This window comes from Budorcas taxicolor, chromosome 12 (genome assembly GCF_023091745.1).
Source record: "Budorcas taxicolor isolate Tak-1 chromosome 12, Takin1.1, whole genome shotgun sequence".
Taxonomy (NCBI): domain Eukaryota; kingdom Metazoa; phylum Chordata; class Mammalia; order Artiodactyla; family Bovidae; genus Budorcas; species Budorcas taxicolor.
This window is the reverse complement of record NC_068921.1, coordinates 75,998,123-76,013,579: the sequence shown is the minus strand read 5'-3', so window position 1 is coordinate 76,013,579 and position 15,457 is coordinate 75,998,123. Positions and strand designations below refer to the sequence as shown.

General features: G+C 43.2%; 1 protein-coding gene across 6 annotated transcripts in view; it reads left to right on the top strand.

Moving 5' to 3' along the window:
- DOCK9 (dedicator of cytokinesis 9) overlaps positions 1 to 15,457 on the top strand; it is a 289,727-nt gene that overhangs the window by 191,937 nt on the left and 82,333 nt on the right. For all 6 annotated transcript variants that reach the window (XM_052650200.1, XM_052650198.1, XM_052650202.1 and 3 more), the window contains exons 16-27: positions 1,731 to 1,810; positions 1,897 to 2,084; positions 2,428 to 2,493; positions 3,580 to 3,672; positions 5,175 to 5,298; positions 5,661 to 5,782; positions 7,076 to 7,162; positions 7,512 to 7,601; positions 9,085 to 9,200; positions 9,471 to 9,540; positions 10,354 to 10,479; positions 11,022 to 11,093. In XM_052650200.1, the coding sequence (XP_052506160.1) occupies positions 1,731 to 1,810; positions 1,897 to 2,084; positions 2,428 to 2,493; positions 3,580 to 3,672; positions 5,175 to 5,298; positions 5,661 to 5,782; positions 7,076 to 7,162; positions 7,512 to 7,601; positions 9,085 to 9,200; positions 9,471 to 9,540; positions 10,354 to 10,479; positions 11,022 to 11,093 (1,234 nt within the window). The remainder of the gene's footprint in view (positions 1 to 1,730; positions 1,811 to 1,896; positions 2,085 to 2,427; positions 2,494 to 3,579; positions 3,673 to 5,174; positions 5,299 to 5,660; positions 5,783 to 7,075; positions 7,163 to 7,511; positions 7,602 to 9,084; positions 9,201 to 9,470; positions 9,541 to 10,353; positions 10,480 to 11,021; positions 11,094 to 15,457) is intronic.

The window sequence follows — 15,457 nt, the reverse complement described above, 5'->3', positions numbered from 1 at the left end:
GGTTCACATGAACAGAACCACAAGATATCTTGACCGTGAGACTGCTCAAGACAACAGTGATGATGTCTGAGGAAGCTTAAAAACAGGAGTTGGGAACTTTTCAAAACTGGGAACAATTCAACCAAATGCCGAATCTGTGAGCCACTGAGATGTGATGCTTCTTGCCAGTGATCTCAAAGACGTTATTAAACAGGTGGCTTCTGAAGAACCAGGAGGCAGCATCCTGTGTTCTGGGAACTAGTCGTCCTAACCATATTTCTGCGTCTCCTTTTTCAATTGAGTCTACTAAGCTGGTTCGACAGAAGAATGTAAAGCATATATTCTAAGATGACCAAGAAGTCAGAGAAGTGTGAGAAATTGTTCAGTGCTGGAGTAACCAGATGAGAGGAGGGGTGACGGACGGCTAGTCTCAGTCTGGCGATGGGCTTCTAGGGGTTTGAGAAGGAGCTGCTTCTTGGCAATAGTCTGTGCAGTATCTTCATGAAAGACTTTTATGAGAATGTAAAGTGCTGATAAATGTCTTCGTGACATATGTATTAGGAATATATAATACATTAGATGTTAGAATCTGGATTTAGGAGGGTCTTGATCAACTACAAATGACTCAGTCATAAAAAGGTAACGTTTCATTGGGACAAAAATCAAATCCTGTTTTGATTTCTAAAAACATAATTATATAAAGACAGGGTAGAGAGATATAACAGATAGTAAAGCATATAAAAAAGATATAGGGGTTTTAGGTGACTGTATATTTAATGTGCCTCACTGGAGTGGTGTGACTGTAAAAGTAGTAGAATTTTGGCTGCATCAGTAGAAAGGTATATTGTTCAAACCAGGCAGCTGCTCTACCCAACCTGTTCAGGCCCTGCTGGACCTTACTGATACAGTTCTGGGAACCATGATATAAATGGGGTACATTTAGGGGAGAGAAATGGCAATGGAGGAAGACCCAAAAGGACTGAGAAGCAAGGACTTCAAGAAGGTGTGATAGCTGTCTATTAATGATTTAAAAAGTGTTAGAGAAATTTAATTAGGCTCCTTGATGATTGAAAGCTTCAGCGAGGTGAATTTTACCAGGCTGTAAGGAAGAGCAATCTGGGTGTCAAAATGACTATGTTGAAGGTTTCCTTGTCACTAGGAAGGGCTGAGGGCATGCTTGTCAGGACTGTCACAGAGGACACCCCTGTATTGGATGGAGTCTGACCAAATACAGACACCAGACAATTCACTCAGCACCTTCTTCATATCCAGCACTTCACTAGACAGTGGAGCCTCAGATGGTTCCTGAACTTTCTTGATTCTATTTGAGCCAAGAATGTATGTTGAGAATGGAGTGGTTCAGGAAAACCTCCACTGTAACATTTTGGCAATATTCTTATCTGGGCTTGTGGTACCCAGCACAGTAGCCACTAGGCACGTGTGACTGCCTAGTACTTGAAATATAGGCCCTGTTGAGATGAGCTTGAAGTATAAAATACACATCTTATTTCCAAGAACTAGAACGTACTTGTTATACTCGTTACATATTGAGATAATAGTTTTAATATATTATTAGGTTAAATAAAATATTTTAAAAACTAATTTCATCTGTTTCTTTTTACTCTTTTTAAGTGTAGCTTCTATGAAGTTTAAAATTATTTTCATGGCTTGCATTATATTTCTCTAGGAAGTGCTGCTCTACAATTCAGAGCTAACTAACTTGTTTGACTTTTCTCTTCTCTTATTTGTAGACCTGAGAAGATGGCTAAGCTCCCCGTGATTTTGGGCAATCTAGACATTACAATTGATAACGTTTCCTCAGACCTTCCTAGTAAGTGTACGTTCTGTGTAATAAACAGACCAGCTTTTGTTTGGTTTTTACTTCAGTTTGTTTGTTTTTAATTTTTTTTTTTTTAGATTATGTCAACTCATCATACATTCCTACAAAGCAATTTGAAACCTGTACTAAAATGCCAATTACGTTTGAGGTGGAGGAATTTGTACCCTGCATCCCTAAACACACTCAACCTTACACCATCTACAACAATCACCTTTATGTTTATCCTAAGTCCTTGAAATATGACAGTCAAAAGTCTTTTGCCAAGGTGAGTGGCAGAATTGAGTTTTTATTTAATTTTTTTAAAATTTGTTTTATTTGTTTTGTTTGTGTATTTTTGGCTGCTCTGGGTCTGCATTGCTGCTCAAGGGCTTTCTCGAGTTGTGCACGCGCTTGGTTGCTCCGCAGCATGCGGCCTCTTTCCCAATTAGGGACCGAACCTGTGTCCTCTGCATTGGCAGGCAGGTTTTAACCACTGGACACCAAGGAATCCCAAGTTTTCTTTTCGACACCAAACTTTCTTAGGTTTTTGGCTTCTCATGTTCTTTCATAAATATTTGCATACTTTAATCTTTTTTTAAATTCGCTTTTTTATGTAACTGTTGCTGCAGGCCAGAAATATTGCTATTTGCATTGAATTCAAAGATTCAGATGAGGAAGACTCAAAGCCTCTGAAGGTTGGTACTTTATGCATCCACGTTTTTCCATTTTAAAAATGCAGTTCCTGATACTGCACAGCTAAAGGGACTTAGCACATTTTAGTTGACACAAACACAAAATATGTGCCGTCACGGACTATAGCCACATACACTGAACCTTACAGAACAGGAATAACTGAGTGCTTGCTCTTAATTGGCAATTTCTGTTTTGTAGCACTCTTTAGGGATGGGGTTTTCTTATGCGTATTCAGTTCAGTAAACATCATGTTCCTTGTTTGAAAATGTTGATTCTAGTTGTAATAATAATAGTAGTAGGTTATTGGTGATGTTTATTGAGTGTTTACTATATTCCAGGCTTTGCTTGGACAGCCTTATAGATACTAGATTCCTTTAATGCTCCTAACAGTCTTTAGAGTTAGGAACTATTATTATCTGCTTTTTTTTTTCTTTTTACATGATGGGACTAATGCTCAGAATTTAAATAAATTGTTCAGGACCATACATTAGTGGAACTGGTGTTCAAACCCAGGCAATCTGGCTCCAGAACCCAAATTCTTCACTCTAACTATGTGGAAGTGACTTTCCCCAAAGGGAAGGAGATAATATGTGAAGAATATAATACAGTTTTTGTCCTCAAGAAATTCATAGTTTAGTGGGAAAGGCAGTCATGGAGGAAAAGCTCCTGACACATAGAAGATACTGAAATGGTTTTTTGGATAAAGCTGAATGATTAGTATAAAAAAATTGCCAAAAGGACACAGGAAAGGAATGAATCATTTCTTGAAGGATGCATGAGAGTTTGCTTGTTGTACATGGAAGGGAAGGTTCTTCAGACTGAGGGATTGTGTCAGCAAAGGCATGGAGGTGAAAGTCAGCAGTGAGCTGTTGCTGTCCGTGGAGTGGAGTAGGAATAGGGGAGGGCTGGGAGGTGAGCGAGGGGAGTAAGGGGGCTTGTGGGCCTGGAGTCTTCTAAGCAGGAGAAATCCATCAAAGAGGGCTTCATTTATGCTATAGGAATGCTGCTTTCTTTACGACACATCTGAGTTTAATTTCTTGCTCTATTGATTGAATTCTGGTATCTCCCTTTGCTAATTCTCATTTTAGTGCATTTACGGCAGGCCTGGTGGGCCGCTATTCACAGAAAGCGCCTTTGCTGCGGTTTTACACCATCACCAAAACCCAGAATTTTATGATGAGGTAAGTGAGGTTTTCAAAGGAAAACCTAGTTTAACCAGCTTTGAGGAAAACTCTTAATTTCTTTGCTTAGCAAAGCAAAATTCAAGAGAAGCTGCATATAAAACTGAAATTACAGTGCTAGAACTAAATGTTGAAATATTTGGTTTACTTAATTTTTCTAATTATAAGAGCAACACATTTATTAAAAAAAAAATAAGGTGGAAAGTGCAGATAATGCAGAAGAGAAAAAGTCAAAATTCTTCCTGTATCACTACCACAATTAATATTCTCACCTATTTCTCTTCATACCTAAATATAGTTAAACATCTGTTGGACCTGAGAATCTTCCTTATTTGGGGATTTCCTTATGTAGAATTATATGCTTCGCTGGTGGCTCAGATGATAAAGAATCTGCCTGCAATGAAGGAGACCCAAGTTCGATCCCTGGCCTGGGAAGATATCCTGGAGAAGGAAATGGCAACCCACTCTAGTATTCTTGCCTGTAGAATTCCATGGACAGGGAAGACTGGCAGGCTACAGTCCATGAGGTCACAAAGAGTCAGACACGACTGAGTGATTAACACACACACATGTAGAATTATAATGTAGTTCACTCAAACTACTATGTGAATCCTGCTTTTAAATAGTCAAACCTGGTTTTTCATTGTGGCTTGGCTGTGGCAACAAAATGGCATCTCTCATGTGTTTTCCAGTTCTTTCTAGAGTTGAAATGCCAACTTTCCTGTTTTGGGACAATGAATTTAGTCCATTCATGCTACTGTAACAAAGTACCTCGAACTGGGTGGCTTGTAAAGAGCAGATATTAATTGCTCATGGTCCTGGAGGCTGGAAGTCTAGGATCAGGGTGCCAGCCAGCATGGTTGAGTGAGGGCCACCTCCCAGGTCACAGACTTCTCAGTTGTGTCCTCACATGGCAGGAAGGACTGGAGAGCACTATAGAATCTCTTGCTGCTGCTGCTGCTGCTGCTACTAAGTCGCTTCAGTCGTGTCCGACTCTATGTGACCCCAGAGATGGCAGCCCACCAGCCTCCCCCATCCCTGGGATTCTCCAGGCAAGAACACTGTAGTGGGTTGCCATTTCCTTCTCCAATGTGTGAAAGTGAAAGTGAAGTCGTGTCCGACCCTCGGCGACCCCATGGATTGCAACCGTCCAGGTTCCTCCGTCCATGGGATTTTCCATGCAAGAGTAGTGGAGTGGGGTGCCATTGCTTACAAGAGCATTAATCCCATTCATAAGGGCTCCACCCTCATGACCTAATCGCCCCCAAAGGCCCCACTTACTAATACCATCACCTTTGGAGCTAGGATTTCAATTTATGAATTTGTAGGGTGAACACAAACAGTTAGACCATAACAGTGTGTTAAGGATCCATTTCTTCAACAGTCTCAGATCTCTTTAACTGCAGGCATTAAATCAGTTTGGAGACCAAATGCACGTTTGTGCACAGGTGACCTGTTGTTTTGGAATATAAGAAAGATTGTTATTTTTGTCTTCCCTGCAGATTAAAATAGAATTGCCCACCCAGCTACATGAAAAGCACCACTTGCTGTTCACATTCTTCCATGTCAGCTGCGATAATTCAAATAAAGGGAGCACGAAGAAGAAGGACGTTGTTGAAACACAAGGTTTGAATGTCATCATCCCTTTGATTGTTCACAGCTTGTGCATTAGGTTCTTAAATTTCGTTTTGATTCTAAATTTGAGTACTTTCACTGAAGGAGTGTTTAGATGACGTTAGAGAAGGTAGCATGCCTGGCTCACATGTGTACATTTTATAGGAGATAGTTTTAGACTTCTCATCCCGTGGAGGCCAACATGCATTATGAGTCTTTTCTGCAGAGGCTCTTTTCTGAGTCGTCTCAATTTCTTAGTCAGATTGGAATTAGCAGTTCTTAACGATCAGGCAATTTAGTAACATGGCTATCTTCATCCATTTTCCTATACTTCCAGTGATTTTTGTTGTTGTTGTTTTTCTTTGTTTCAACAGTTGGATATTCTTGGCTTCCTCTCCTGAAGGATGGAAGGGTGGTGACTAGCGAGCAGCACATCCCTGTCTCAGCCAATCTCCCGTCTGGCTACCTAGGCTTCCAGGAGCATGGGATGGGCAGGGTATGGGACTTTAAGATCAGTTTACCCCAGTTCCTTCCAAAAGCATGCAATATTTTTGCCAGTCCCAATATTTTGGTTTTAGTTATTCATTTTACAAGTAAACTTAGCCCATTGGAAGGCTTCCCTGGTGACTCAGATGGTAAAGAATCAACCTGCAATGTGGGAGACCTGGGTTCGATCCCTGGATTGGGAAGATCCCCTGGAGAAAGGAACCCACTCCAGTATTCTTGGCTGGAGAATTCCATGGACAAAGGAGACTGGAAGGCTACAGCCAAAGGAGTTGCAAAGAGTCAGACACGACTAAGTGACTTTCACTAGGCCACTTTCGCTAGGCAGTGCTCGTAATAGTTACCATAATCTAGAATTATAGTTTGGGCATTTTATAAGCCCTGGACTGGCACTGCTTCAGCAGGGAAATGGAAACTTGATGATAAGATGGGAGTTTGTCTCTGCAGATTACCCATGCTCAATAAAGAGATGTTCTTACAGCCATGCAAATGATTAGAAATTGTATTCCAGCTTATTGTAAGTCTAGTGAGCAAATCCCTTATCCACTTCGTAGCCCTTTCTGATACATTTCTGATTCATGAAAGCCTGAGTCTTGTCAGATTTCTCCAATTGGTTTGTTGGTTTTATATTCTTTTTAGCCATCTTAAATTTTATTGACTTGAGTTTTATAACATACTTAGTTAAGATCTGGTCCATTTCATTGTGAATGGCTTTTATTGTGAATGGCTTTTAATATCTCTGCATTTAAATAGTGCCAAAATGTTATGGACAGATAGTTAAAATACTCAAAAATAAGGGTAAAATCATAATAATATTCAGTTGTTATGATTGTTATTATTCAGTTATTATTCCTAGTCTGAGAATGAGAAAAGAGGAGGTTTCAGAAATAAAAACAAGCACAAGCATGACCAACTGTTTTCAGGTGCTAGGAATACTTACTATCCTATTTATTTTATCTGGTACCTTATGCCATCACTTTCAGAATCCTGAGTTCAAGTTTGGTCAAGTGATTGGTAGAATTGGAACCTTTCCCTCTCAGATGGACAATAATTTGTAGAGCTACAACTATATAGAAAAGATAGCTTAGACAATCTATTAAGAAGAGCATGTACTTGGAAGAAGAAAGTGGGCATGGTTACATGCCTACCATGAGCCAGGTGTAAATAACAAGTCAGTGAAGCTGTCTGGCATTCAGTACTTCATCAGTACACTCAACTGAAGATGCTGTTTGAAGCCAAGGTCACTAATCTGTTGGGAATTTTTTTTCCCTCCTTATTTTTGCAGCATTATGGTCCAGAAATTAAATGGGTAGATGGAAGCAAGCCTCTGCTCAAAGTTTCAACTCATCTGGTTTCCACAGTGTACACTCAGGTACAAGCTGTTCCATTAAAATTAGCAGTGATGGCTTTGTGAATGAATTTGCAGGATTTTATTGGCAGAATAAAGTTGTAATTGATATGTTACATAGATATATTTTCACTCTGTAAGTCCTTTTGTAAAGAAAGAAAGTACATATACGGTGCTCTCATGTAATGATATAAATGGATAGTATTTCTACTTTTGTTGGAGGCCCTTTGAAGTCTTTTCTTTTTTTAATTTTATTTTTATATGATGTTTCATAGTCTGAATAAAACACGCATTCTACAGAAGCAAATACCTCTGTATCCACACCAGATATGCTAACAGGCTTTCATTTTCCTTTCTTCTTTTATCTCCGCAGGATCAGCACTTACATAATTTTTTCCAGTACTGTCAGAAAACCGAATCCGGAGCCCAGGCCTTAGGAAGTGAACTCGTAAAATACCTTAAGGTATCAGATGTCTTTCTTAGTAACTCCTTTTTTTCTGTTTGGTGGTGAGTGTTGTTCCCATCCCTGGAAACCTTATAAGGCTGCTCTTCACCAGATGTTCTCACAGTGATATCGTCTCTAGGGTTTTAGATAGTGGCAAGGAGTAGACTCAGAAATGGTATGACTGCAGTCTTCATCCAGCTGCACATATACTTTTCTCAGGCCGGCCTAAAACATGTGATTCCACATAGAAAACCAGCCACTTGTAGGCTTTTTCTATGAGTGCTCACTGCACACAGAGCAGTCACAGGAACTTAAAAGACAGTGCCTTCAGTCCCGCCATGAAGTAACTTCTAGTTCATTGTAGGGAACAACGTAACCTTGGTAAATGTGTTCTAGGTGGGGGGAAAAAACAACAGAAATAATGCACATAAACTCCTGAGGGCAGGAGGAGAAGGGGATGACAGAGGATGAGATGGTTGGATGACATCCCCAACTCAGTGGACAGGAGCTTGAGCAAACCCTGGAAGACGGTTAAGGACAGGGAAAGCTGGTGTACTGCAGCCCATGGGGTTGCAAAGAATCGGACATGACTGAGTGACTGCACAACAACAGTGCACGTAACCAGCCCTAGCTTTGTGCAGGCAGGAGGCTCCTGGGGCGAGCAGGAGGGTTGGCCCAGGGGAGTCTCACCCAGAACGTGATTCTAGGGGAGCAATAGCTAAAAATGTGTTCTAGGCATTGGGACAAAACAGACGAAGCGTGAGAAGTGGAGTTGGTTTGATTTAACCAAGGGAAATGGAATGGGGATTCTGAAATCCCTGCTTCAAGTCCCCTTTCAGCTACATCGTAGGAGCCATGAGACTTGAAGAAGAACCTTTTATTCATTCTCCACTGCTGCTCTGACAAATTACTGCAGACTTGGTGGCTTTAGCAACTTCACTTTCACTTTGGTGGCTTTCAACAACACAAATCTGTTTTCTTGCACTTCTTGTAACTCTAAAGTCTGACATGAGTCTCACTGGGCCAAACCCAGGACGTTATTAACAGGGCTGAGTTCCTTTCTGTAAGCTCCGGGGGTTGATCTATTTCCCGCCCTTTTCCAGCTCCTAAAGGCTCCTTCATTCCTTGGCTTGTGGCCCCTTCCCACATCTCAAAGCCAGCAATGTTGCATCTTGGTGCATCCTTCCCCACCACTCCCCTGCTCCCTCTTTGGCTTCTAAGGACCCTCGTGATTGCTTTGGGCCCTCCTGGATAACCTAGCAGAGTCTCCCGTCTCAAAGCCAGCTAATCTGACTAGCAACCCTAATTCCCCTTTGCCATATAACATAGTCACAGGTTCTGAGGCTTCGGACACAGACATCTTTGTCCAGTAGCCTGATTACCACTGTCTCCGTTTGTTTCAACGAGTTTCTTCCGTCTGTGTTTGAAGCTGAGTGGGAATTTCTTGGGGTCGGTTTACTTTTAAAATGATAACACAAATCTTGCCATCCCACGCCCGTAGAGCCTGCATGCGATGGAGGGTCATGTGATGATCGCCTTCTTGCCCACCATCCTAAACCAGCTCTTCCGCGTCCTCACCCGAGCAACCCAGGAGGAGGTTGCAGTCAACGTGACACGGTGAGCGAGGTGGAAAGGTGGTGCCCCTCTTCCCTCTCAGTCTGTCCACATCTGGAGCACAGCCATACATATCTGGGGTGCCAGTACATGTTGAACATGATATTTAAGAAACTTGTTTTGATCCCATATGTGGGGACCCCATCCAATGCTTTGTTTCCTCGTTTCCTGTGGTGCCAGTATCATCATTGTTCTACTACTGCAGTGATAATAATGAAATGTTTCCATTTCCACATTACTATTCATTGCTTTATTCATTCCTGTGGTGTGTAGGGTCATTATTCATGTGGTTGCCCAGTGCCATGAGGAAGGATTGGAGAGCCACTTGAGGTCATATGTTAAGGTATGTAAATTAAACTGCCCCGGTCATTCAAATCTGTGGCTCTCCAACTTTTCTTCTAAGGACCTATTTTATTTTCCTTAAATCTAGTTATTTGAAGATGTATTTGGGATAACACTTAACACCTCTGCTTTCTCTCCTATTCCTGCAGCCAGTACTTGCACCTGAATGAGGGGGAAGTCCAAAGAGGGGCAGCCATTCATTTATTTCCTTAATTTCATCCTTTCAGCTACATTTCTTTCTTTAAGGGTTTTTTCAAATAATGTGACCCAAATGATATAGAGCTTTAAAGATGGAAGGTTAGCTCTAGCCACCATCAAATTGGACTATGTAGGAAAGCAAGAGATAACATTAGATAAATGTCAACAAGTTCATCATTTACATACAATATTCAGTGAACACAGTGGCCTTTACTGTTCTGAATAGTTACATATGTTCTGTTTAGCCTTGAACACCTCTGAATTGTAGTTGTGTATTAGTTTATATTTAAACTAAGTTGGGGTGCTTCAAGGAATCAGTTGCTGCATGTCAGTCATGTGACATGTTGATTACAGTTTTGGGGAGGTAGAGTTCTGTCCTGGAAGACCCACCAGCTGAGTCAGATGGTTCACATGTTTTGATGGGTTCCCTGAAGACATCCTGGGCTCCCTCTTCCTGTCACATGACACCCACCCTTCCCACCTTCTGTGTCCACACCTTCCTCTCCCACCCATCAGAGGTACCTGGTCCCTGGTCTCCATCCTTGGGAGCCTCTCCAACTCCTCAATCCATCTTGGAGAACCAGTGCACTAAAGTACCTTTCCCCTTTCTTCAAAGTATGCATATAAGGCCGAGCCATATATTGCTTCCGAATACAAGACAGTGCACGAAGAGCTGACCAAATCCATGACCACGATTCTCAAGCCTTCTGCCGACTTCCTCACCAGCAACAAACTACTCAAGGTACATCGGGCGGGCCAGTGTGGCTCTGCAGTGGGCAAATTGAAGAAACTTCAGACTTCATGGCCTGATCAATTTCACCCTCTTTATACTTTTGGAGACAGTCAGCAGCTCCTCCAAGTGGGTAACAGAGATAACTCCTCAGTAGCAACTTTGCTGTTTATGCTTGAGCTCCAAAGAGAGCCGCAAGGCATTACTACACTCAAGAGTGTCACAGTCATATTCAGACCAGTGGCAGACACTGAGTTAAAGGCAAGCATCCGCAGGTGGGAGTCAGCCGAGAGGAAAGGCCTCATGTAAGATCGTGGCTGGCTGTGCCATGTTAGGTGTAAGTGCCAGTTTCCCAGTGGGACAGCGCTGTTTACTGCTGGGCACGTGGAAGCAGGTGCATATCTGCCGTGCCCTTCGGATCCGACCATTTGTCAAGAGGTTCAGCTGTGTTTTCAGGTCACACTTGTTTCGTGTCAGTGACCTTACTAAGAGAGTAAACGTCTCGTCTTCTGATTTGTTGTTTTCCTTACTGGATTCTTTTTTTTTGGTTTCAGTATTCGTGGTTTTTCTTTGAAGTTTTGATAAAATCCATGGCTCAGCATTTGATAGAAAACTCCAAAGTTAAGGTATGTCACTTCCTCTCAAGGTTTACCTGGCAGTTCTCGGTGGGTGGACATCTCTTTCATTGTAGCCAACACTTATTAAAGCTCTCTGGGTACCAGTCTTGATGCTCTAGGGGCTTTCTGAGTAGTAAGGCATTTTAGCTTTACAACAACCCCACAGGCGGAAGTGCTAGTCTCGCCCTTTGTTTTATGCATGAAGAAGCTAAGACCAGAGTGCATGAGTCCCCAGGGCTGTGCTATGGCACATGGAGGGAGGGGGCTTTGTGACCAGTCCGGCTCCAGAGCCCACACTCATGGAGCACTGTGTTATTAAAAGTCCAAACAGAAGTATGTCTTTTCCTTTGAATAGCTTAGAAGTCTTCACATTTGTGGAAATAGGAGTAGCAGCTTAAGCATTCATTTAAAATGTAATTACCTGGTATTTAAGTGTCTTGAGCATGGTACAGTATTCTCAGGAACTTGGATGGGAAAATCTAATATGACCACACAGCCTCAGTAGCCAATGAGTGGACTCAGAGATACAACTCCATCCCCGCTGGACACCTCCTCCCTGTGATTCCCAGATTTGTGTGACTCTCTGTGTCCCAGGATGTCCCCTGGTTCCTGTTGGTTTCTGCCACAAGATGAACTGACTCTGGACTGACACCATCACTGGCTGTCTGAGGCTTAGTGTAGATACATATTTATAGAATTCCAACGCAGTAAACCCAGGTGGCCGTGGGCAGAATTGCTTCTGAGACTCTCTGGGTCCCAGAATTGCTGTGTGATGGGATTCTTGCTGCATCTTAGCTCTGCAGAAGTGGAGTCTCGGGGCATGTGGTCGGGCTCAGCGGGTGCTTGAGCAGGGAGCAGCCGTCTTGGAGCCCAGCAGCCCCCGCAATGAATGTGGGAAGGATAAGGGGGCCCGAGGGAGGGAGGCTTGAGCTCTAGACCCCCTGGACCAGGGATCTGGGTGCGAAGCAAGCCTGGGGACGGGCTGGTGGACTTTGTCAGGTGGGAGGGTGTGGTTCAGAACCTAAAGCTCCAGTGCTGGAGCCTGAGGAGGTTTCCTTTTTTTTTTCCCTTTTTAAATCCAATTTTAGTGCACAGGGAGATGCCAGATGGAGGTGGGCCCTGCCTTCCGCAGAGTAACGCACCATCTAGATCACGCCAGCACAGCCTGCCAAGGGAAAAATCTAGCAGATTGTCTCCTTGGCAGTATGCAGCTAACTAGGCACACTCACACACGTGTTCATGCACACACACACACCCCCTCACCATGTTATGTTATACTGCCTTTCTGTTAAAGATGTCATCTCCTATTCAAGACAGGCTCTAGGCCAGTCTTAGTCTGCTGAGACTGCCATCACAAATACAATACTCCGGGGGCTTGAACAACAGAAACTCATTTCTTTGTGATTCTGGAGGGGAGAGGTCTGAGAGCGAGGTGTCTGTAGGGCTCGTTTCCTCTGAGGTGTCTCTCCTTGGTTTATGGCGGCGGGGGGGAACCTTCTCCCTGCTTGTCTGCATCCTAATATCGTCCTCGCGTGTCCTGTAAGGTTAAGGCTCATCTTGATGACCTCATTTTATCCTAATTTCCTCTTCAAAGACCCTATCTCCAAAAACGCTCCCATTCTGAGGTGGGCTTAGGAGTTCAACATTGGGCTTCTGGGGGGTAGTCAGTGAGAGGGACAGAATTCAGTTCACAACAAGGCCCTACTGGATTTTCATTATTTTTGTCTTTAAATGGGATCACTTCAGAGACTGGTGACTTGATTACATTTTTTTAAATAGCCAGTTTTTTCAGAAGGTATCTGCTGAGCCCTTATTATATGTGAGGCTCAAAGGTTATGCAGTTAAACACAGTGTGGTTCGTGCCCTCATGGAAATCAGGTGGGAAAATGTGCAGTTAGACCACGGGAGCTATGGTCAAGGAGGTGAGGAACACGTCTGAAACATTTCTGGGAAGTGTATTTAAAATCAAGTATCAGGTGGCGCTAGTGGTAAAGAATCCACCTGCCAGTGCAGGAGAGGCAAGAGACATGGGTTCGATCCCTGGATCAGGAAGATCCCCTGGAGGAGCAAATGGCAACCCACTCTAGTATTCTTGCCTGGGAAACCCCATGGACAGAGGAGCCTGGTGGGCTACAGTCCATGGAGTTGGAAAGAGTCAGACATGACTGCACACACACGGATCAGTGTCATCTAGCCTAGAACTTTGATAGAAAGTTAATAAAGGATTGTGTGTGTTCTTTTTTCAAGATGCCAAATTAAACCACAGAATTTTGGGATCAGTAGAGACCAGAAAGCCATCTTCTTGTGCAGCTGCCCCCTTATTTCACAGAGGCGCATGGTGGAGGTCTAGACCCATGAAGATCTAGACCCTTGCCCAGGATCACACAGCCTCGCAAAACCAAGAATCATGCCAAAGTCAGAGTCAGCCCCTCACCAGTGTCCTGCCATTCCCAGCCTGTAGCCCAATTCTCTAGCTCCACAGATAAATATTTAGTTTAGGGCTTTACACAGGCCACTCAAGTGCTGCCATGCACAACCTTTTCTGTAAGTTAATTATATCCTGGTCTCAAAACAGCATTCGGAAGGTTTTTAGAGGTAGTTTATTTTAAAGCATTCCAGCTTGAAAAGAAACACAGGCATCCAAAAAGAGAATGCTTAACCGTAACATAATTTACTATAAAAAGGGATTCTGAACACCTGCTCATCACTGGGGGGAGTCCAACACTGGTCACTTTTAGAGGGGCTCCCCTCCCCTGTGACTTCTGCTTCCATGTCACCCAAGATACCACCCTTTCCCTAAATCATGCTGCCCTTCCCTGAAACCACTCGTTTTTAATTTTTGTAGAACTTAAAAATTGAAGTAGAGTTGCTCTACAATATTATATAAATTAATTGTAATTGTGATTCATAATTTTAAAGGTTATATTCCATCTATAGTTATTATAAAACATTGGCCATATTCCCCTTGTTGTACCATATATCCTTGCAGCTCATTTTACACCTAATCGTTCTTGCCTCTTCTTTCCCTGGCTCTATACTGCCCCTCCCAATTCCCTTTCCCCATGGTAAGCACTAGCTAAATCACACCTTGACCGAGGAACTTCTCTTCTGCTTTTTGAAGCCTGCAGTCACTTTGCCTCGTGTCTTAGGTGATGAGTTGTACACGATTGCATCAGCTGTTTTCATGTTTGTCTGACATGTGTAGAGTTGCATGCCTTAGTCCCTGTGCTCTGGATTTAGGGAACACGTTCATATTCACCGTTTCTGCACCATGTGGTTTCCAGAATCATGGTCAAATCCCCTTAGAGTTTTTGTGTTTTTAGGCTGAAGATTGTCAAAATACTCCAATGTGTTTATAATCCTGATCTTGACATTTTTCCTCGTTGGTGAGTCGTCTTCAGTTCCTGTAAGCAGGCACACACCTGTCTCATAGGAGCACCTGGGCCATGGTTCACAGAAGAGCTAGACAGTGCTTTCAGCGTCCTTGAAGGCGCCCTTCCCAAGAAAGTCTGCCACAAACCAGCACTTGGGGTCATAGTGTGTGATGAGCCTCTGTCATCATTTTCCACTCCCAGTGCTGGCCAGGCTGTTTCATCTGACGCACATATATGGGGAGGGATAGACTGGCATGCTGTCATGCCGAAGGTGGAGCCAATGTCATGTGTCTACCTTCCCATCCCCAGCCAATCAAACTATGACCCCTTTGCAGAGGAGAGCTGAGAATCAGAGCCTCTCTCTGAACTAGCATCTGAAATAGTCAATTTCCATACCACCACAGATGGACCTGTGAAGTTTGGATTGATTACCTGTGACCATTCCAGACTTGAGTGTTCCATAGGTGATGTGCTTAGAATGTATAATAAGTAGTTTTGGGGAAAAATGCAAAATAGGCCTCACTGTGGCCTCCTGAGGAGTTCCCACCCCCCAGCTCCACTCTGCTTCTAAGGTCAGCGTACTTTAGGTTTTTCTTCCCTGTGGTTTAGTTTTAGCAGCTATAATTTCAGCAGACTCATTTTGAGTTTCCTTCCCTCCTGCGTTGACTCAAGCAAATTGTTAGCATTCCACAGGTGCTCCTGCAGGAAGCTGGAAGCCTGGCTGGGGACAGGCTGAACCTCTTCCCTTAAGTGTCAGTTGTTTAGCTTTCAGCCATTTTCTGTCTTAATTGAGCAAGAAAAGAGCATTCATTTGAAGAATGAAAGAAGGGCAGTGTGGTTCCTGTTCTGAGTGGACTGCCCGGACTTCTCCTGAATGATGTGTGAAACTCTGTGCATCTGTGATGGTAGAATGGTTAACAGCCGTGCTTCCGTCCACGAGGGTGTGTTTCAGTGTGTGCTCCAGGCAGAGCATTGAGGAGAGATGTAGGCAGAGTGGGG